General features: G+C 43.4%; 1 protein-coding gene across 39 annotated transcripts in view; it reads left to right on the forward strand.

Moving 5' to 3' along the window:
* ST6GAL1 (ST6 beta-galactoside alpha-2,6-sialyltransferase 1) overlaps window positions 1-21,721 on the forward strand; it is a 156,567-nt gene that overhangs the window by 114,942 nt on the left and 19,904 nt on the right. For 33 of the 39 annotated variants that reach the window (XM_078350448.1, XM_078350449.1, XM_078350451.1 and 30 more), the window contains 2 exons: window positions 3,156-3,812; window positions 8,615-8,712. In XM_078350448.1, the coding sequence (XP_078206574.1) occupies window positions 3,206-3,812; window positions 8,615-8,712 (705 nt within the window). In that variant the 5' untranslated portion in view covers window positions 3,156-3,205. The remainder of the gene's footprint in view (window positions 1-3,155; window positions 3,813-8,614; window positions 8,713-21,721) is intronic. The other 6 variants (XM_078350468.1, XM_017964754.4, XM_078350469.1 and 3 more) reach the window with 1 other exon arrangement.

Below are 21,721 nucleotides of genomic sequence, written 5' to 3' on the forward strand. Positions count from 1 at the left end.
AGAAGGGTGATGCTGTCAGAACTGATAAGCACATGGACAAGGAGAGAAAGCGCAGCAGTACAGACACCTGGAGGCTTAAGAACACAGTCTGGTGTGAGTGGAAAATTCAGAGCATGGTGTGTATTTCCAAAACATTTGTAGAGAAAAGTCTGCTATTTTTTTCCCTTGGTTGTGCCATTTAGAGAAAGCTTCTTTGGCCTCTGCCTTCTTCAAACAACTTGAGAGATGAGAAAGGGTCTTGTAGCTCTAAGAGCCTGTGTCCAGAAACTCTAGCCACCTGGTGGACTTGGAGCCTTCACAAGGGTGGTGTCAAGGGACCACATGAGCCCTGATACGAGATTTCAGATGAGCGCCCCGAGGCCATGACGGGGTACGGGCTGTGAAGGCTGAGGCCATGACGGGGTGTGGGATGTGAAGGCAGAAGCCATGACGGGCTGTGGGCTGTGAAGGCTGAGGCCATCTGATGGTTGCAGGATTGATGTTAGACCCAGCTGTTTGGAGGAACTCTTCCTTTCTGGGAAACCACACCTTGGAGAGTAGGTACTGGGCCACTGCTCCTTGAGCCTCCACTCCTGAGACAGTGAATCAGGCCCTTCCTGCCATCTCCTTTCATTCAGACATATCAAAGTGAAGTTCCAAGTTTACTATTTCCAAATCACTCATGCAAGGTTTGAAAATTACTTGTATTTTCAAACCTCAGCATATTCAGCTATAAATGGAGCTCATAAAATCTGCTGTGCTTATCTCACAGGAGTATAGCACGTCTGTAAAACCTTATTAATACGAAAAGTCCCAGTGGTAACACGGCGCACAGCAGGGATGGCAGGTGCAGGACTGATGGCGATGGTGGCTTGTCTGAGACTGTCTGACAGATCAAGTTGCCTCTCTAGTGACCTTGAGTCCCATTTGGTCACACTGATGTCTCACTGCACCTTATCACAGATGCATGTCCTTGGGTGGAAAGATGATGAACTTTTAGAGTCAGACAGACCTGGGCTGGAATTCTGGTTCTGGAACTGACTTGCTACGGACACTGGAGAAACCCCATAACCTTGCTAAGCCTCAGTTTTTTCATTTCCTAAAATAGGGTTGTCAATATCTCTATCATAGCGTTGTCATAAAGGTTCAATAAGATATTTCAAGGAAAGTGACTACCATGTAGTAGGCCCTCCCTAAATTCGACCTTCCTTCTTCTCTTCAGTTCCTCTTCAGCTGTCATATGGTCATGTAATTAGCTGTGTTAGGCATAGGCAGAAATTGAATTCTTTAGTTTCTGGTAATACAACAAGCTTCCCATCCCTGACTTCTTGATCTTATCTCTGAATTCTTCTTCCTCTGTGTACATTTAATCATTTACACAACTTCAGCAGCCAAGGAGAAGCCCGTCGTTCTCAGAGCCACTGGTTCCTGAGGTCTGGGCTGGTGGAAGCACTGCTTTGTTTGGTATCACCAGTGGATTCCAGGAATGAGCTGGATGTCAGTTCATGAAGGAGTTCCCAGGGAAGACCCTGGAGCTCAAGTCTGCTGAGTCGTGGCTGTGGCTTCATGCTGTCGTCTTCACTGTCCTCAATCACCTCCACATGGCCCCGTGCTGAGCAGCTGCTTTTCTCTCTCCATTCAGAATACTGCCTGCGCCTTTTTGCTTACCTAGTTCAAATCCAACTAACGACATCCCCTTGTTTGGTCCTCCTAACACTGCAAATCACACAAGACAGAGATAATTATTCTAAAAAACTCAGGGGCAGAAATTTTGGCTGACCTGCCCAAGATCACCAAGAATGGGGGTAAGAACCCAGGTTTCCTGAATACCCGATCCAGCATTCCCGCTACCTTATACTGATATCCTTAGGAACAGGATCCATGGAAAGGGACCTCAGTCCCCTGGTGCGTTACTAAAACCCCTGAGGTGACTGCTTTGATGTATTATGATAAATAAACCCAGTGATTGGGGAAAGAATGTAATGTTTTCCAAAAAATACAGACATTGTTTGAGTTCAAGGTACTTCCAGTTTCCATTCAGTTACACAATAAATTCTGAGAAAACGAAGTAGGTGTTTACCCAGAAATAAAGGGGACTATGCAGTCTCTATTTGCTCAGTGAAATCTGTTGTCCAGAACTTTCTGCAGTTCTGTACATGTTGTAGGGGCAAGGACATGGGTTGCGGAGTCAAGTGCGTTTGGATTTGAACCTCAAGGCAACCATTTCCTTGGCTCTGTGATCTCGAGCACTTACCTCTGAGAGCTTCAGGTTGCTAATCCATGAAATGCAGATTATAACACCTATGAAATGAACCCTGCACGGGTTAGGAGATGACCTTCATAATAGACTATGATATGCGTGGTGCCCCTGGAGTTGCGTCTCATGGTGGCCCTGGTTATGCTGAAGTTAAGTGAAATAACATCTAGCATGCTTAATGAATCTTTGTATTCATTTCCTTAGTTGGCTACATGTCTGCTCTTTTACCTATATTTCCTAACCTCTATCGTGAGGTGAGTCAGCTTCCTGTCTCAGTGGCGCTCTTCTTGCAGGGTAGTACGTGGAACTGAATATTTTGTGGTGGAGCTAAGCCTTGATATTCTCATGCAGGAGTCCAACATCACAGCCCTTAGGGAGATGCATCAAAAATCTATGGCATTGTCTATAACGAGAAGTCTGGCTATGTTGTAAGGGTGTTGGGCCACTTACTATTTTAGAAAGTTTAGGTTTGGTGATGTAAAACAGTCAGCCTGCTCTTTTTTATTCTCTTTTTTCCCCCAAACATGCATGGTTTCCTTTAACAGATAAGGACCTAGGAACCGAATGATTTGCAAAGTGTGGTTTCTGACTTCAAGAAACAAAGTGCAGTCGGGGAGGTAGACCAAGGCAACCAGAAACTAAGATTCAGTATAGAAAAAGTAATGGTGGGAGGACATACAAAGCGTTCATGGCTGAAAAAGAAGGGAGTGTCTGAGGGACTGCTGTCTACATTCAAAGCCCAAATGGAGGCTGACTTTTGTCGAGAGTTGCTGAACAGGGTGCATAGGTGGATAGGAGGTAGATCAGGGCTGGAATTCACCTCACCTGAAATCGATTGCTCAACCCATTGCTCCACCTCATGCCACGTTGGGTTTTTCTTTACATCATTTTGTTTTTTTCCTTGTTTCACTTTTTTTAGGCGTGTTTTCCTGTTCGGAACAAAGTGGCTTCCCTGAACACATCTTCATTATGATTCACACCAACTTGAAGAAAAAGTTCAGCTGCTGTGTCCTGGTCTTTCTTCTGTTTGCTATCATCTGTGTGTGGAAGGAAAAGAAGAAAGGGAGTTACTATGATTCCCTTAAATTGCAAACCAAGGAAATCCAGGTGCTGAAGAGTCTGGGGAAATTGGCCATGAGGTCTGATTCCCAGTCTGTATCCTCAAGCAGCACCCAGGACCCCCACAAGGGCAGTCAGACCCTTGGCAGTTTCAGAGGCCCAGCCAAGGCCAAAGCAGACGCCTCCTTCCAGGTGTGGAACAAGGACAGCTCTTCCAAAAACCTTATCCCTAGGCTGCAAAAGATCTGGAGGAATTACCTAAACATGAACAAGTACAGAGTGTCCTACAAGGGGCCAGGACCCGGCATCAAGTTCAGTGCAGAGGCCCTGCTCTGCCACCTCCGGGACCACGTGAACGTATCCATGGTAGAGGCCACAGATTTTCCCTTCAATACCTCTGAATGGGAGGGTTACCTGCCCAAGGAGAGCATTAGGACCAAGGCTGGGCCTTGGGGCAGGTGTGCTGTTGTCTCATCAGCAGGATCTCTGAAGTCCTCCCAACTAGGCAGAGAAATAGGTATGTTCTAGGGTGTTAAGGTTGTTCTGTGAATGGCAGTACTGATTGGGACTGGCTGGGCATATTGATGGCGTTGGAGACAAGTGGCTTAAGTCTGGCTCAGTGGACCGGTGAAGTGGGCCCAGGGCAGTGTCCCTTTCAGAGTCACAAGTGACACAGAGGGAATTGAACAGATGATGCTCTACACCCTGGCATCTTTATCAATTAGAAGAGCTTCATTATTGTTTCCTTCTATTTTTAGTTGATATATAATAATTATATATATTTATAGGGATACTTTGATACATGTATTCAATGTATAATGATCCAATCAGGGTCATTAGAATATCTGTCACCTCGAACACTTATTGTTTCTTTGTGTCAGGAACAGAATGGTTTTATTTTGATCTGTTTTAAATTTCGGTATTCTGCAGAAGATTTCATTTGAATAGAGAGTTCTGCCGCTACCAATAATCAAAAGCCTACAATTGACCTTTCTGAGGCATAGACCGCTACCTATTTCCGGGTTCTGAAATTCTGTTGTTTTACCTGATTAATGCAGGACTGTTTTGGCCTCAGCTACCTGGGTAGTTTTCAGCTTTTCTCTTTGAAAAGGTTTAATTCTGTTAGTAATTCTTAACTGAAGGCTGTGGACCAACTTCAGAGGGTCATGAATCCCTGCAATTGCATGCAAAATATCTGTGGATTCGGTGTGCATTATGTGTGTGTATGTGTATAAGTGTGTTGGTGCATTTTTCCACGAAGGGGGTTTGTAGATTGAAGTTTATTCTCCAAGGGATCGGTGACCCAAAAAGGTTTCAGAATCACTGGTCACAATATATTAATTTGCTCTTCTTGAAATTCTTTGTAGTGAATTGAGACAGAAACTCTCTCTGTATTTGTCAACCTGTGTAACAGGGAGCCTTATTTCTCTTATGCTGAATGTGTTTTCCATTATTTTGAAATGAATCAGCTAGAGAAAGCAAAGCACAGGAAGCTTTGCTCCTCCGTCAGGCTGGAGGTACTGGAGCAGGTGAGGTCATATGTCTCCTTTTTTATTTCCTTCAGTTGACTGCCAGGAAAAACGGTCTAAAACCAAGCACAGGCTCTCAAAGAAGAAAAGTAGGTCCAAACTGGATTCTCTAGAGCAGAAAGAAATGGTGAGATCACAGTTTCTACCTCCCCAAACAGGCAGTACTAACTCATAAAAGCCGCTCGCCGGCCAGCCCCACCTCGACTTTTGCTTCTGCCTTTTTGGTTTTTCTTGGACTTTGTTGTCAAGAAACTAAATGTGATTGGTTTCTGTTCATCCATAATGGAGCTAAATTTCTTTCTTTCTTCTCTGTTTTTGCTGCATAAAGGTAATGTTTGGGGTTTCTTAGGTATTAGCTGATCCTTCTTCTGCATGTCAAGTTAAGATTACCTGCCTGGCTGAAATTGTACTGAAGTTTGAGACAGGGCCTGTTACCTCTGTGGATTGGAACTACACCTTTAATTTTATGCCTTCCTTAAAGGTTTGGAGTGATTTAAGTAAACATTAATAAAAATACGATTTTTCTATAGACTGCAGTTTCACCTTCACAATAAGGATTTCCACGGAAGGACTTTGATCCTGAGATGTAATAAAAATTGCATGTTAGACTTCAAATATTCTGCTGTTACGGGGTATATATCCTCTTGGCATTTTGTCTAACAAATATTTTAAGACATTCATTCATATATTTTTTATTTATTCATGGATTCATCAACAATACAAAATAAGAGCTTAGAACACTAAGGGGAAGGGGAAGGGCAAGGCCCTTCATGGAAGCCTCTGAGTCGCAGGCAGCGTGCCAGCCCTGCACATCCTACTGCATGTGGAATTTGTTGAGTCTATTCCCAAATATTGAATGGATCGCATTATTTCAAATGATTTGCTTTTACAAATAACATTGCTAACAAGGGTTTTCTGCAGATACCTTAGGTGACCACTATTGACATTCAACAGGGAAATATCCCCAGAAGTGAGGCTAGAAGACGCGAGTAAGAGACATTTTATGACTCTTTTTTCGTCCATAGCAAGATTTTTTATCAGAGAGAGTGTAATAACATACTCTGCCTCTAGCAGTCTCACAGACCAGCCAGTGGTGGGCTCAGGCACTTTCAATGATTTCTGATAGTTTACTCAGACATGTTAAGTCGCTTAGATTTGCTGGAATTTTCATATCAAACAGTAGCATAATTTTAAAACACTGTCATCCGTAGAAGTGATGCTTATCACACGTCTGCTGTGCTCCTAACATGCCTTGCTCTTTTAATCCTCCCAGAAATTCTGTGAGGTTGGTAAGTTTTTTGGTCCCATTTTGCTGCAGAGCTAAATGTGGAGGCTCCAGTGGTTCCGCAGCTGGCGAATAGCAGACTGGGGTATGAAAGCAGAGGGCTTGCTTCAAACACCCCACTCTTGGGCCCTCTGCTGTTGTGCCTCATAATAACTGTAGCTTCATAATAAAATTTGATGTGATTACTCTTCTGTTATGTCAAAAAGTTTCTTATATTCTTATCTATCAGCTTTCCTAAAGAAAAAGAGAAGGGTATTCTGAATTAAGGCAAAGGCAAGAAGCAAGGAGAATTGTTTTGTTCATTCAACAAATACTGATTGAACGCTTCTCATGCCTGGCTATCCTTTGGGTCTCAGCTGTGTCTTTCTCTTGACTGAAGGTCTCAGATTCTGCCAGGAGGCCCTCCCAGTCTTGGTTCTGCTCTCTCCCTTTTTCTTTCAGGACTATGAGATCCAAGGGAAGGAGCAGAGCAAGGCTGGAATATTGACTCCCTCAGGCTCATTCTTGCTGGCTGGAGGTTGGCAATAGCTGTGTTCCTCTCATAAAGGCAACAACTCCCGACAGGCGTCCCTCCTCAGCTCAGGGTCTCTGCTCATCATCCCACAGTAGACCTGGGGTAGTCCTGACTCTCTGCGGTCATCAGCCCTGGGGGCTTTAGCCTATTCCATGTTGATTTCTTTAGACTGTACCTCAAGTTGGTAAATAGTCCCCTTATGAATCTCTCAGTTGCTCCATTTGAGCTTCTCATCTCCTTTCTACTGGGATTCTCACCGGTAATTTATTCATCTGTTCAATGGGAAAGCTAAGTGATGTTTCTGATGGACCTGTGTTTCTCATACTAATTCCTGTCAAACCAGTGACTGATTCTGACAAAATGTCTTGCGATTCTGAGTTGTGTAAAGATATATCTCCTGCCCAAAGTGCACTTCAGTGTACCTGCCCTGTGAGATGATAACAGTTTGGACTATGTACTTTTCAGGTAATTTTCAAACCATTTTGATGAAATTTTGCCCTATGAGTGAGGATAGGGTGATGGTGTTTTCATGAATGAGATTGCTGCATTCCTGAGGTTTAGTACATACACTGGAACTGAAATTGAGAGGATTTCATCCTTAATTCTGTGGACATCCTCTTTCTTTTCTCTCTCTCTTTTTTTTTTTTTTTTTTTTTTTTGCTTTTCCTGAGATAGAGTTTTGCTCTGTTGCCCAGGCTAGAGTGCAGTGGTGCAATCTTGGCTCACTGCAACCTCTACCTCCTGGGTTCAAGCAATTGTCCTGCCTCAGGCTCCTGGGTAGCTGGAACTACAGGCGCACGCCACCATGCCTGGCTAAGTTTTGTATTTTTAGTAGAGACGAGGTTTCACCATGTTGGCTAGGCTGGTCTTGAACTCCTGACCTTGTGATTCACCTGCTTCGGCATCACAAAGTGATGGGATTACAGGCGATGAGTCACTGTGCCTGGGCTGCACAGCCTCTTTCTAAATCATCTTATATTGAGCCAAATGCCCTCACTTCTCCAAATCCTATCTATGTGGATAAAGAATGACCCAAAACAACCCAAATAGAACAATAGAGGATTCAGCTGACCCCCAGATCCAGTACAGATTTCAGTGATGAGCGCACACTTGCTTGACCAGGTCAGTTTGAAAGAAGCTCTCAGGATCATAGGGTTGGGATGGCTCCTTAAAGTCTTCAGTTCTCTCCTCTACCAGTTTGGTCAATGGTGGATAGAGAAGCTTTCTCAAGTCTTCCAAACACTGCTTAGACAGTTGCAAAGACAAGGAGCCAGAGCCCAGGAAGCTTTTAGGGTTTTCAAGGTGGTTTGTTTGATTTTGACTGGATTTAGAACATTGTTTCTGACTATGGCAGAAAGAAAGAAAGAGAGAGAGAGAAAAAGAAAGAAATTCAGTTTAGCTCCGTGACCTCCTCTTCCATTTCTACCACGCCAGGTCTTGTGACTCTTCCCTGGGCCTAAATGGAACACCTGGGGGTTGTCTTGGATGTCATAGTTAAATCCTGCCCATTTGCTGAGCACTGCATGCTTTTCAGAGTACATTGGTGTTCTTTGCACTTATGGGAAGCACTGAACATATGGTAGTATTTTCACGTTTCTGACAGAGATAGAAATAAAATCTACTGATGATACCAAGAGAATATTTGGTGTGTTGCTTTGATCACTGGAGTAGCTATTCCACTCTAAGTAGCACACTGGCTTTGTTCACGTTTCTGCTGTGCCCAGGCAGAAATGAGTGTCTTTGCATGGGTTTCAGGAATGCCACTCTACGGATCCCTTCAGCCCTAATGGTGGCTGGCAGGCAGGTGGTCATCTCGGCTTAGTGGCTTTACCTGAGCACCATGTAAATACTGCCATTTTTCCCTGTGGATCATGATGGGGTAAAGATTGGGAAGCATTATTCCCTTGCTCCCTCCCCTGCCTCCTGCCTTTTTCTTTTTCTGCGTATTGCCAGTGCTCATCACCTCTTTTCTGTTTCTTTGTGGTTTATAGATGATCATGATGCAGTCCTGAGGTTTAATGGGGCACCCACAGCCAACTTCCAACAAGATGTGGGCACAAAAACTACGATTCGCCTGATGAACTCTCAGGTAAAATTTCTTCTGTGCAGATATGGAGTAAGAGAAGGACCGCAGTGTGAGCTCTAATGTAAAATGTATCTACTAGGAGCACATCTAAGCTACCAGTTAAGGCCCCTGATCTTCCCGAGTTCCCGATTCCTCACTGGAGAAGGAGAAGACAGTGATTCCATGACCCAACCTGATGATGTATTTATTTTATTTTATTTATTATTATTATTTTTTTCTGAGACAGAGTCTCGCTCTGGAGTGCAGTGGTGCAATTTCAGCTCACTGCAAGCTCTGCCTCCCAGGTTCAAGTGATTATACTGTCTCAGCCTCCTGAGTAGCTAGGATTACAGGCGTGCGCCACCAAATTCAGCTTATTTTTGTATTTTTAGTAGACGGGGTTTCATTATGTTGGCCAGGCTGGTCTCGAACTCCTGACCTCATGATCCACCTGCCTCAGCCTCCCAAAGTGCTGGGATTACAGGTATGAGCCACTGCGCCCTGCTGATGTATTTTTTTTTTTAAACCCTTTGATATTAGTCTTTGCTGATGAAGGTATCTAGTGCCCAGGAATATCGAGTTCAGCTGTTCCTGCTGCTGCGAGGTCCTATTTGGAGGCTCGCATGAGAGACAGCAGAGCCCAGAACATGTAGCGAAGAGTGGGAAGTGTTGTAAAAAGTGAAGGAAGCAATACACATGAGAGCACTTTATGAACTGTCAAATGCTATACAACTACTGTAAGACATTGTCACTGTATGATTATGTGTAATATGGCACTAGATTTCATGTATTATTTCATAAATTCCCCTGGATGAATAGGTTCCTGAGTTATTTTCAGGTAGCACATGCTGATTTCTCAATACTAATGGAAACTTAAGAAATAGTCTTGCCACAGGATTCTGTTAATAGATTGTATTCGTGGGAAAAACTGTATTACACGTACATCAAAAATTGCACAATAGGGCTGCAACCCACTCATCTCACAACCACCAATATTTGCCTTTTTCTGAATAAACATCTGCGCTCTGGGTGGTTTTACAACAGTGTATAGTCTGCACACTTCCCTAGGAGTTGTGGGCATGGGGTGGGTTCTGGAACAGATCAGAAATACCTTCTCAGCAGTGTCCAGTGGAGTGTGTGTCTTTCCTTCTCTAGGAGGGCTCCACGCCCCTGTTTCTGTCTCTTCACTTCCTTACTTTCAGGAACTCACCAGCTAGGCAGAAGCTGCTTCCTGCGTAGCCCACTGCCCATCTGAAGCCCACAACCTTAGGAATATTTTTATAATGGGATAGACATTGAGGAACTTCTTTGTAAGTGGTCGCCATCTTTTTTTTTTGTTCTTCCTCTAATACCTTTTAATTTTTTTTAAAAGAGCATTACTTTCTATCACTGTCATGTCACATCTTCCAGTAGCCTCTAGGTGTTTCCAATACCTGTTTGTTGTTCAAACTTATATTTTGGGTTTTGGTATTACTTTTATTATTATTGAGATGAAGTTTTGCTCTGTTACCCAGTCTGGAGTGCAGTGGCATGATCTCAGCTCACTGCAACCTCTGCCTCCTGGATTCAAGTGATCCTCCTGCCTCAGCCTCCTGAGTAGCTGGGATTATAGGCATGCACTACCATACCCAGCTAATTTTTGTATTTTTAGTGGAGATGGGGTTTCACCATGTTGGCTTGGCTGGTCTTGAACTCCTGACCTCAAGTAACCACCAGCCTCAGCCTCCTTACAGGCATGAGCCATCATGCCTGGCCTACTTCTATTATTACTAGAAGAGATAGGATTGAAAGAAATGGACTGGATAGCAAGAACCTCTCTGGGGTAAATGACACACTTGCGCTAGACTTTGAAAGATGGGCAGGACTTGGGGAAATAGCAATAGAGGGGCATTCCAGATAGCAGAACTGGCAAGACAGATGCATAGGAAATGAGGGAGACATTCAAATACCCTTGGCTAAGTCGGAGGTGGAGATGTGGAAGGAGTGGCTGGCATTGCCCTTTAGAGAGATGAGGCTGGACCTTCATGGCTGCTTGTGCTCTGGCAAGTTTGGAAATTCAGACAGAGGGTTAGGACCAGCTTTGTCCCTTTTCCTTCTCATGACTAGTCAGAAATCCTGGAGCTGGAGAGCACTTTAGGGAGCACTAAAGCCTCATCTCTACTTCTATATAAGATGTTACCTAAATATCCAGGAGAGATGTTTATTTACTGTTCATTCATTCATTCAACAAGTATGTTCAGTATTGAGTAGTCAGTACATAAACTCTAGAGTTAGCCTGCTTGGGTTGAAATCCAACTCTGTCTCTTACGAGCTAAAGGACCATCAAGTTACTTCTCTCTAAAGAAGGAAGAATAATTCCCTTTCCTTACAGGGTTGTCGTGAGGTACAAATGAGAAAAATCTGTGCAAAGGACTTGGAACAATAGCTGGCTCATATATCAATAAATGTTAACTGCACTTAAAACTGTTGATATTCGCAGACATCGAGCTGGTAATGGAGGATACAGTTGTGAGCAAGACAGACTCAGCCTCTGTTCTTATGATGCAATCAAATAGTTTTACAAATAAAGTTGCAACAGAGAACTAGAGAAGAGAGGGTCTAGGTACTAGGAGAGCCCTGAAAGGGGAGAGTTGAGCTATTCAGGGAGGTCGGAATCCACAAGCAGGTGGCACTTGGCTCTGTAGAAGGAATGTGTAGATGTTGAAAAGGGTGGGATAAGAGCTTTTCAGGAAGAGGCAAGAGCATAGGCCCAAAATTCCGCAATAAGAGTTTGTGTGGAAGGAAATGGGGGACCGGAAGGACTCAGGAACAGGTGAGTATATGTGCGGCTGTGTGGTAAGAGACAAGGCTAACGGTAAGGAGTCAAGCCATGGTCCTGCACTGAGGCATCTTCTTTACGGCAGTATTGGATTTGCATTTTGTAACCATCACTGGCTTCCGTCTGATCAGAGGGGCTGCAGTAGATGAAGAGACATAGTTAGGAGGGTCTTGCAGCAGTTTGGGCTAGATCTGCTGGTAGCTTGCACAAGAGGAGGGGTGAAGGTGAATGTGAGAAAAGAACGTATTTAAGGGCTACTTGGGATTTGCAGTCAACAGGTTTTAATGTCGTATTGGATGTGAGAAGCAAAGGGAGAGGGGCCAGAGGTACGGCTTGGTTTCTTTCTTGTGTAACTGCAGCAAGAAGTCACTGAAATTGTAAGTCAGCCCCTTTCTGCGGTTTCATTTACCTGTGGTCAGCTGCAGTCTGAAAATATTTAATGAAAAATTCCAGAAATAAGCAATTCAGAAGTTTTAAATGACACACTGTTCTGAGTAGTGGGATGAAAGCTTATGCATCTTACTTTGTCCCTTCTTCATCACAGGAAGAAGGATGAGTACAGCAAAATAAAAACTGTGAGAGAATAGAGAACACATTCACATAACTTTCATTACAGTCCATTGTTATAATTGTTCTATTTTATTATTAGTTCTTGTTGTGATTCTCTTACTGTGCCTAATTTGTAAATTGTATTGTGGGAACGTATGTATGTATAGTAAGAAACATAGTATATATAAGGTTTGGTACTATCTGTAATTGCACGTATCCGCTGGGGCCTTAGAACATATTCCCCGTGGATAAGGGGGGACAAGTGTACTTGAAGATATTTTGGGTGATGAGGGCTAGGTTCCGGGGGAGGGTAGATGTTAAAAATACAGGTCTGCATAAGGTCAGTGTGCATTGCCTCTTAGATATCTGTGAAGAGATGTCAAAGAGGCATTTGCACCAGTAAGGCTGGAGTTTAATGAGAAGGTCTGGGCTGGAGATGAGAGTTTGTGAATTGTCTTTATCTAGGTGGCAGTGAATCAATGGGACTGAATGAGAGCACTAGAGAGAGACAGAGTGTGGAGAGAGGAGAGAAGGCTTATCCTGGAGCTGTGGATAACAAAAGCAGAGAGACGGAGGCAGTGGTCAGTGTCATCAGTTACAACTGAGGGGTGAATTTAGGTGAAGATTGAAATGCATGATGAACTCAAAATATCTGAAACAGATCTCAACCAATTTAGAACATTTATTTTGCCATGGGTAAGGATGCAGCCTCAGGAGGTCTGACATGTTACCAGGGTGGTCGGGGTACAGCTTGCTTTTATTCATTTTAGGGAGACACGAGATATCAATCAGTATATGTAAGATATACATTGGTTCTGTCTGGCTAGGTGGGACAGCTTCAGGTGGGGAGTGGGTGGCTTCCAGGTCATTGGTAGACAAGAGACAAAAGGTTGCATTCTTTTGAGTCCTTGATCAGCACAATTTCTTCTGGCCCAGTGAATCTGCATTTTTACATAAAACAATAGGGCAGAGAAAGCAATCAGATATGTATTTGTCTCAGGTGAGCAGAGGAATGATTTTTCTGTCCCACACCTGTGAAGATAAGCTGTCAGTTTACATTGTCAGGGTGAAATTTGACGGAACTGTTCTGGGGTCAAGATCTTGAGGCCCACAAGGAATTTCCTTGTGGACAAATTGGTGGGAAGGTATGTGCTTCTTTTATCTTTTTAGCTATCTTATTTAGGAATAAAATGGGAGGCAGGTTTGACTTTTCCGTTGGCTTAGTGATTTGGGGGTCCTGAGATTTCTTTTGCTTGCACTGCGTCTGCTCTCTAGCAAAATGCAAGGCCGCTGGTGACCATAGCAAAACTGGGGAGAGTGATGAAGCAGATTGAAGTGTATCAAGGAGGGAGTGGGAGGAGTGACTGGGGAAGGCAACTTTGGATAGGGTTTTCAAGAATTTGGTCTCTAAAGTTGAGGAAAGAGAGAGGGCACTAGCTTGAGAGCACTGAGGCCAGTTTTTGTTCCATTCAGCTGTTAGTACAGTAGCAGCCACTCACCCCTCACCCCTCAGCCCAGGGCTGGCAGCTGTGCATATGTTCTGGGAGCAGCCTGCACACAACTTCTGGGAGCCAGAGTGGGCAAAATGGATCCTATCCTTTGAATACTAGGGATCAGTGCTCTGCCTTCTGATTGTTGCTGCTTATCACAGTGATACAAACAAAGAGGATAGCGTTTTTTTTCTTTTTCTTTTTTTTTTTTTGAGATGGAGTCTGGCTCTGTTGCCCAGGCTGGAGTGCAGTGGTGTGATCTTGGCTCACTGCAACCTCCGCCTCCTGGGCTCAAGTGATTCTCCTACATCAGCCTCCTGAGTAGCTGGGATTATAGACACCTGCCACCATACCCGGCTAATTTTTGTATTTTTAGTAGAGACAGGGTTTCCCCATGTTGGCCAGGCTGGTCTCGAACTTTCTGACCTCAGGTGATCTACCCACCTTGGCCCCCCAAAGTGCTGGGATTACAGGTATCAGTCAGCCATTTTTATTACACCTCTCCTCCACCCACTGTTACAGCTACTTCCCCCTCTGGCTAAGAGACTTTCACGAGAACCTGGAAGCTCCTCGTCCCAGCCTTTATTTTTCTCTTACTCTTTTTGGAGCTAGACATTGAAGAAAGGACATTTAAACAATCTGAAATGAAAGTTAGGACATTACTTCTGATTCTACAGAAATAAAAAGGATTATAAGAGAGTACTGTGATCCATTGTACACCAACACATTGGGCAACCTAAGTGAAATGGATAAATTCTTGGAAACACAAAACCTACCAAGATTAAATATCTCTTACAAATATTCATCTTCAACAAAATACTAGCACACTGAATTTAGCAGCATATTAAAAGGAGTATATACTGCAATCAAGTGATATTTATTCCTGGAATGCAAAGATGTCAACATACAAAAGTTGATCAAAATAATATACCACATTTGACAAAATTGAATACCTTTTATGATAAGAATACTCAACAAACTAGATATAGAAGGAAACTACCTTCACATAATCAAAGCCATATGTAAAAAACCCACAACAAGCATCATACTCAATGATGAAAGCCTGGAAGGCTTTCCTCTAAAATTAGGAATGAGGCAAGGATGCTACTTTTGCCATTTCTATTCAACATAGTGCTGGAAAGCTTGGCAGAGAAATCAGACATGAAAAAGACCTGTGTCATGTGAACTGGAAAAGAAGTAATTTAATCTCTGTTAAGATGATACGATGTTTTATGTAGAAAACCCTAAGCATTCCATAAAAAACTCTTAGAACTAATAAACAAATTCAATTAAGTAGCAGGATCCAAAATCAACATGCAATAATTTTTTTTTCTACTTTATACAATAACAATGAATGATCTAAAAAGGAAATTTAAAAAACAATTCCATTTACAATAAAATAGCATCAAAAAGCAAAAAACACTTAGGAATGAATTTAACCAAGGAGATGAAAGACTTGTACAATGAAAACTACAGAATATTTTTGAAGGAAATTAAAGAAGACACAAAATCCTGGAAGAAATTCCATGTTCAGATTGAAAAAAATATTGTTAAGATGTCAATAATACTGAATATGATCTGTGGATTTGATGTAATCACTATGAAAATCCATATAAATTTTTTTTGTAGAAATAGAAAAAACCATCCTAAAATTTATATGAAACCTCAAGGGACCCCAATTAGCCAAACAATCCTGAAAAATAATAATAAAGCTGGAGTTCTCTCACTTCTTGGTTTCAAAAAATACATGTTACAATAATTAAAACAGTGACATAAAAAGACAAACATATAAACCATTGGAATAAAATAGAAAGTCCAGAAATAAACCCTTGTATATAAGCACAAGTGATTTTTGACGAGTGTGTCAAGACCATTCAATGATGAAGAGTCTTTTTAAGAAATGATACTGGGAAAAGTGGTACATGCAAAAGAATGAAGGTAGACCCTTACCTAACAACAAAAATAAAAATTAACTCAAAATGGATCTATGACCTATATGTAGACCTAAAATTATAAAACTCTTAGAAGATAACATGGGGCAAAAACTTTATGATATCAGATTTGGCAATGATTTCATCATTATGACACCAAAGGTATACATAACAGAGGAAAAAATATGCAAGTTGGACTTAATGAAAATTAAAAATAATTGTATATCAAAAGATATATTATATATCAATATAGTAAAAAGGCAGCACACATAGCAGCAGAAAATATTTGCAAGTCATTCTGTCTGATAAGGGATCAATATACGGAATATACAGAAAACTCATAAAACAATAATAAAAAATCAAACCACCCAATTTAAAAATGGGTCTTGCCAAGGGCTAGAGGGAGAAAGGAATGTGGAATTGTTGTTTAATGAGTACTGTGATTTATTTTGGGAGGCTGAAAGAGTTCTGGAGATGGTGGTGATAGTTACACAAAACGAATGTACTAAGCTGAATTCTTAAAAGGTCAATTTTGTGTTATGTATATTTTGAAAGCTTTTTTTTTTTGGAGACAAAGTCTCACTCTTGTCCCCCAGGCTGGAGCTCAGTGACCCAATCTCGGGCCACTGCAACCTCCGCCTCCTGAGTTCAAGCAATTCTCCTGTCTCAGCCTCCCAAGTAGCTGGGATTACAGGTGCCCACCACCACACCCGGCTAAGTTTTGTATTTTTAGTAGAGATGGGGTTTCCCCATGTTGGCCAGGCTGGTCTCGAACTCCTGACCTCCTGATTCATCTGCTTTGGCCTCCCAAAGTGCTGGGATTATAGGCGTGAGGCACTGTGCCTGGCCTAAAAGCTTTTTTTTTAAAATCAGCAAGGAGAAGCCAGTTGATAGAGAGAGAAAGTGAATACACAAAAAGAGGAGTAGTTACCGAGAGCATGATGGTGGTGGAGCGAAAGCTAGCAGAGGATGAACTCCAGCAGGAGGGAGTCAGAGGGAAGATGGTGGGAGTGGTGTAGCTAATGGTAGTCCATATTAGATGGATGAGAGGGCTTCTATTTTCTCTGCAAAGCGGGATGCAAGGCCAAGTCAGAAGAGGCTGAGGGGGAAACAGGTTTTAGTAGAGAAGGTTTGAGCAAAGAGATTTGAAACTCATTGAGCTGACTGAGAGAGTTAGTAAACCTGAGGAATGGAGTAGGATTTCCAGGCCATGCTGGGCTACTTTGAGTATCTTAAAAATGGTTAAGATAGTCAATTTTATATGTATTTTAATACAATTTTTTAAATTGGAAAGAATGTCAGTAGAGGAGACAGTCATAAACACAGTATGATTTTACTTCATATGAAATACCTGGAGTGTTTGAGGTTGAGGAGAATGAATTTAGAGAGAAACCAATCTCTGTTTGATGCATGGATGGTAGGATCTGGAGGTGAGCAGGCAGCAGCAGAGAAGACAGGGAGAGTGAAGCAGCCCTCCCTGAGCATTCCCTTGGACTGCAGAGGATTCTGAAACTTTAATACCAAAGTTAGGTTGTCTGGGGATTGAGAGTACTGGAGTCAGACTGGTCAGATTCCTCCCCCAGCACTTCCTACATGAGTGACTTGAGCAAGTTGCTTTACTTTACCTCTCTGAGCCTCAGTTCCCTTATTTGTAAGGTAGAAATAGGAATAGTTACTATTCAGGGTTTTTTTTTTTTTTTAAGGATCAAAGGAGTTACTATTTATGGAGCATTTCATCCAGAGGCTGGTATGCAGCAAGTGCTTTGTGAATAGTAGCGACGGGCACTACTGCACCGTGAAGCCCTGCCTCTGCCTGTTTCAAATGGCTCTACCTTCCCAAATCCCAAGCAAATGGGCATCTTCTCTCCCAACGGGGAAGGTGAGTCAGCTTGAGACCACTTGAGAGGCATCTAGCAGAAGGGAGGTAAAGCTTCTGTTAAAGGATAATTTTTAGGAAAATTAAAAAGTAAGATGATAACTCTCATAGACATAAAAATGAATTCATAATGAAGATTGTATTTTAGTCATCGGATGGATCCAGACAGATACTACAACTGGTTCCGAAGAAAAGTCAAAGCCACATAAATCTGGAGTAAAGAGGAGTTAAACTAGTTTTTCTGTGAGATAAGTCAGGGGGAGGGGAGAAGTCAAATGAAACTCTGCTGGGCAGCATGCTGCCCACTAAGCACATGTATCAGTTGCCTGCAGTTCACAAAGTGAAACAGCTCCCATACAATCTGATGAGGAGGAAAGGTGTGCTCAGAAAATGCATGGATTTCTACTGAAGCGGATTTTTCCCCTTACACGTCTAGATCTCTGTGCTCCATTGTGCCAGGGCTGAGAGGAGGGTGGCCCACTTCCCGGAATACACTACCGACCCTCAAGAGAACCTTTCCTGCTTCTTCCTAGGCAAATCAACTCTTTTCTCACCTCCTGTAAGCAATACTAAATATCTGGCTGTTCTCCAGTGCGCGAGTCCTGGGCAGCTCTGTGACAGTGCCTGTTGTGGCTCTGAACTGTGATGGACACATTCTATCACTGCCCTTTCTTATCTTGATATCCTAAAAAGCTGGTGGTCTGTCATCTCTATGCTTTGTCCTGGTCAGTTTTCCTATTTTGTGTGTCTGTTTCTGTGGATGAGCAAATGGGTCCCCACCCCCATTGCACAAGTAGAGCATCTGGCACCCAGAAGTCAGAGAGAATAGCTGTCACTTTGGTAGAATTCTCCCTGTGAGTGGCTGGTTCTCTTCCCAGATGGGGACAGGGAGGTCTTCCTGACAGCAGCTGCCCTCCTCCTCCTCCTCCCCCTCCCCCTGCCCCACTCCCCTTCCCCTCCTTCTCCCCCACCCTCTTCTTTCTTGGTTTTGCTCTTGTCACCCAGGCTGGAGTGCAGTGGCACAATCTTGGCTCCCTGCAACCTCTGCCTCCCGGGTTCAAGTGATCCTCCTGCCTCAGCCTCCCAAGTAGCTGAGATTATAGGTACCCATGACCACCCCTGGCTAATTTTTGTATTTTTAGTAGAGATGGGGTTTCACCATGTTGGCCAGGCTGATCTTGAATTCTTGACCTCAGGTGATCCACCTGCTTCAGCCTCCCAAAGTGCTGGGATTACAGGGGTGAGTCACCACACCCGGCCTTAGCAGCTCTCTTTTTTATTTTATTTTGAGACTGAGTCTCACTCTGTCACCCGGGCTGGAGTGCAGTGGCACAGTCTCGGCTCACTGCAACCTCTACCTCCTGGGTTCAAGTGATTCTCTAGCCTCAGCCTCCTGAGTATCTGGGACTATAGGTGCATGCCACCATGCCCAGTTACTTTTTTGTATATTTAGTAGAGACAGGATTTCACCGTGTTGGCCAGGATGGTCTTGATCTCCTGAACTCATGATCTGCCTGCCTCGGCCTCCCAAAGAGCTGGGATTACAGATGTGAGCCACCGTGCCCAGCCAGCAGCTCTCTTCTAAAGACATCTGGACCCACATTTGTTCAGCTCCCCTCCCTTGGGCTGTGATGAAGGCATAGAAAACAAAAAGACACTTTTCTTATTGAGAAGGTGGCTTTTTATAGAGAATGGTGTCATACCATTAGGTTTCAGGCCAGAAGACCTAGTCAGGCATGTACGCCTCTGTGCCAGGTGTGGCTCTGAGTCAACAGGAAAACGATATATTTAAATGTGGGTCTTTAAATAATGCAGTTTTGACTATAAGTGAAGAAGCTTTCTGTGAGACTCAACTCAGTGCCTCCTGTACCCAGTGGGCCCGAGAGAGGAGACAATGGGACAAGAAGACACAGTGGCTTCCTTGGAAGCTTTTGTGCTAGCTGGAGAGAGAACCCCTACTTCCTGTATGCCTGGATGACAATCAGGACATTTCCAGATTACTCAATGGGGCTTCTCCTGAAATCATAGCGGTTGCCATTTGTTAACTATATTACATATACCATCTAAGGGTCTTACATGCCTTATCTCATTTGACCTTCATGGCAAACCCTGTGAGGTATGACCACCAACCACCATTTTACCTCAGAACTCAGGCTCCCAGAGTTTGAGTGAGTTGCTCATAGTAGCCCAGAAAGCGGCAGAGGTGGGATTTGGGTCTAGGTGTTTGACACCAGCACCTGAAATCACCAAAGCTTTCTTGAAGCTACAACTTTACTTCTCAAGACACTGAAAGACAGGTGTCTGAATGGGTTGGCGGGGTGGGTGGGAGGGGGGTGAGATTTCTGTCCACAACAGGTCTAAAAACAGCTATGGTGAGCTGGGTGATTTTGATGGCACCCCTTCCATACAGTATATTAATATCACGATTGGAACTAAAATTTAATCATGAATTCTGGGGCTTCTTGATTTGGGTCAGCAGACATATTCTCAATTACTATCTCTCAGAATCAGAGAAAGGGTGTCTTCAGGCTGTGTCTTCACACGGCTTTTCCTCCATACGTGGTGAAAAGAGAGAACTCTGGGGGTCTCTTCTTGCTGTAAGGACACTGGCCCCGTTGGATTAGGCCCCCCCCATGACACATTTAATCCTAATTACCTCCCTCACAGCCCTATTTCCAAACGTGAGTCACATTGCGGATTAGGGCTTCAGCGTTTGAATTTGGGGGAACACAACTCAGTCCATAACAGAGGGAAAACAGATTTGAGAAGTCCAAAATATGCACAGTGGTAATATCTGAAGATCTCTGTGTGTGTGTGTGTTTCTATTCTTGCATTTTCTTTTTATTTTTTACTATGTCTTTTTTTTTTTTTGCGTTAAGTTCTGGGTTACATATGCAGATCTTGCAGGATTGTTACATAGGGGTACACATGCCACGGTGGTTTGCTGCCTCTTCCCACCCCCCCCCCGTCACCTACATTAGGTATTTCTCCTAATGTTATCCCTCCCCAATCTCCTCACTGCCTGCTATCCCTCCCATAGCCCCCTACTCTCCAACAGACCCCAGTGGGTGATGCTTCCCTCCCTGTGTGCATGTGTTCTCATTGTTCAACACCCACTTATGAGTGAGAACGTTCAGTGTTTGGTTTTCTGTTTTGTGTCAGTTTGCTGAGAATGATGATTTCCAGATTCATCCATGTTCCTGCAAAGGACATGAACCCATCCTTTTTTATGGCTGCATAGTATTCCATGGTGTATATGTGCCACTTTTTCTTTATCCAGTCTATCACTGATGGGCATTTGCATTTTCTAACTGTCCTCAGTGAACATTCGTTACTTTCTGAGAAGGTTACTTGAAACAATGTCTTTAGCGGCAGTGCTCCATGCCCTGGTGTAGTCTTTTCCTGGCAGAGGTTCCCCAGGGCTCTGCTGCTCTGGGCATGACTTATTCTCGGCATGAACTCCTCCCCTTCCCCTAAAGAGGATCTCCAAACCTAGGTCACACCCTGCACCTGCAGGTAAGTACAGGCTTGAGAAGAGCTTTATTCTTCCAGAACAGCTGGTCCCCCAAGCAGGGCCTAACAAGATGGTTATGTCTAAATAAGGCAGCTGAGGCCGGGAGATGGGAAACTCCATCTAATACCAAGGAGTGAGTTAGACACAGAGCAGGACTGGAACCCATGCTTCCAACTCCCCATCCAGTTTTAAGGTGATCTTTTTTTTTTTTTAGAAAATCTTTGAACCTCATACAGAGGGATTAATGTGGGTAAGTTCAGACCCATGTCCATTTAAAGTTCCAGGAGGGGAGTTCCTTTTCCCTCCAAGATCCCAGCTCCAGCCACTTTCTATTTCTCTTTCTGGATAAAACTATCATTTATCTTCACCTATTGTCATTTTCATGGATTACTGTCTCATTCATCTCAAGTAGCTCAAGTGAATGACTGTTTCTCCATTGAGTACAGGAGGGCTGAGGGTGACCTGACCCTCATGGTGTGCTTGCTTATTTGAATGTCTGATGGTTTTATGGGTGTAGTCCTGTTGGAACAGAAAGAATACTTAGTTAGGAGCCTACCTCTGGACTCCGGTCTTAGCTGTGCCCCAAACTCTCTTGTATGGACAATTCTCTCGTCTCTCTGGGCCACAGTTTACCTATCTGGAAAATGATGGGTTTGAATTTAATGCCTTGAGGATCTTCCAGCTGTGACCTATTACAACTCAGGCATGAAGCAAATTCTCCTAACACTCTGTTCTCCTGTCCGGTGCTCTTTGACGTCTTTGCCCAAGAGCTGTGGTACCCTACCCTGCCCACATTACGTGAGGCATTTTAGCACCTAGGTTAGAAGTGTGGTCTCTGGAGCCTGACATAAGACT

Source organism: Callithrix jacchus, chromosome 15, assembly GCF_049354715.1.
Source record: "Callithrix jacchus isolate 240 chromosome 15, calJac240_pri, whole genome shotgun sequence".
Taxonomy (NCBI): Eukaryota; Metazoa; Chordata; class Mammalia; order Primates; family Cebidae; genus Callithrix; species Callithrix jacchus.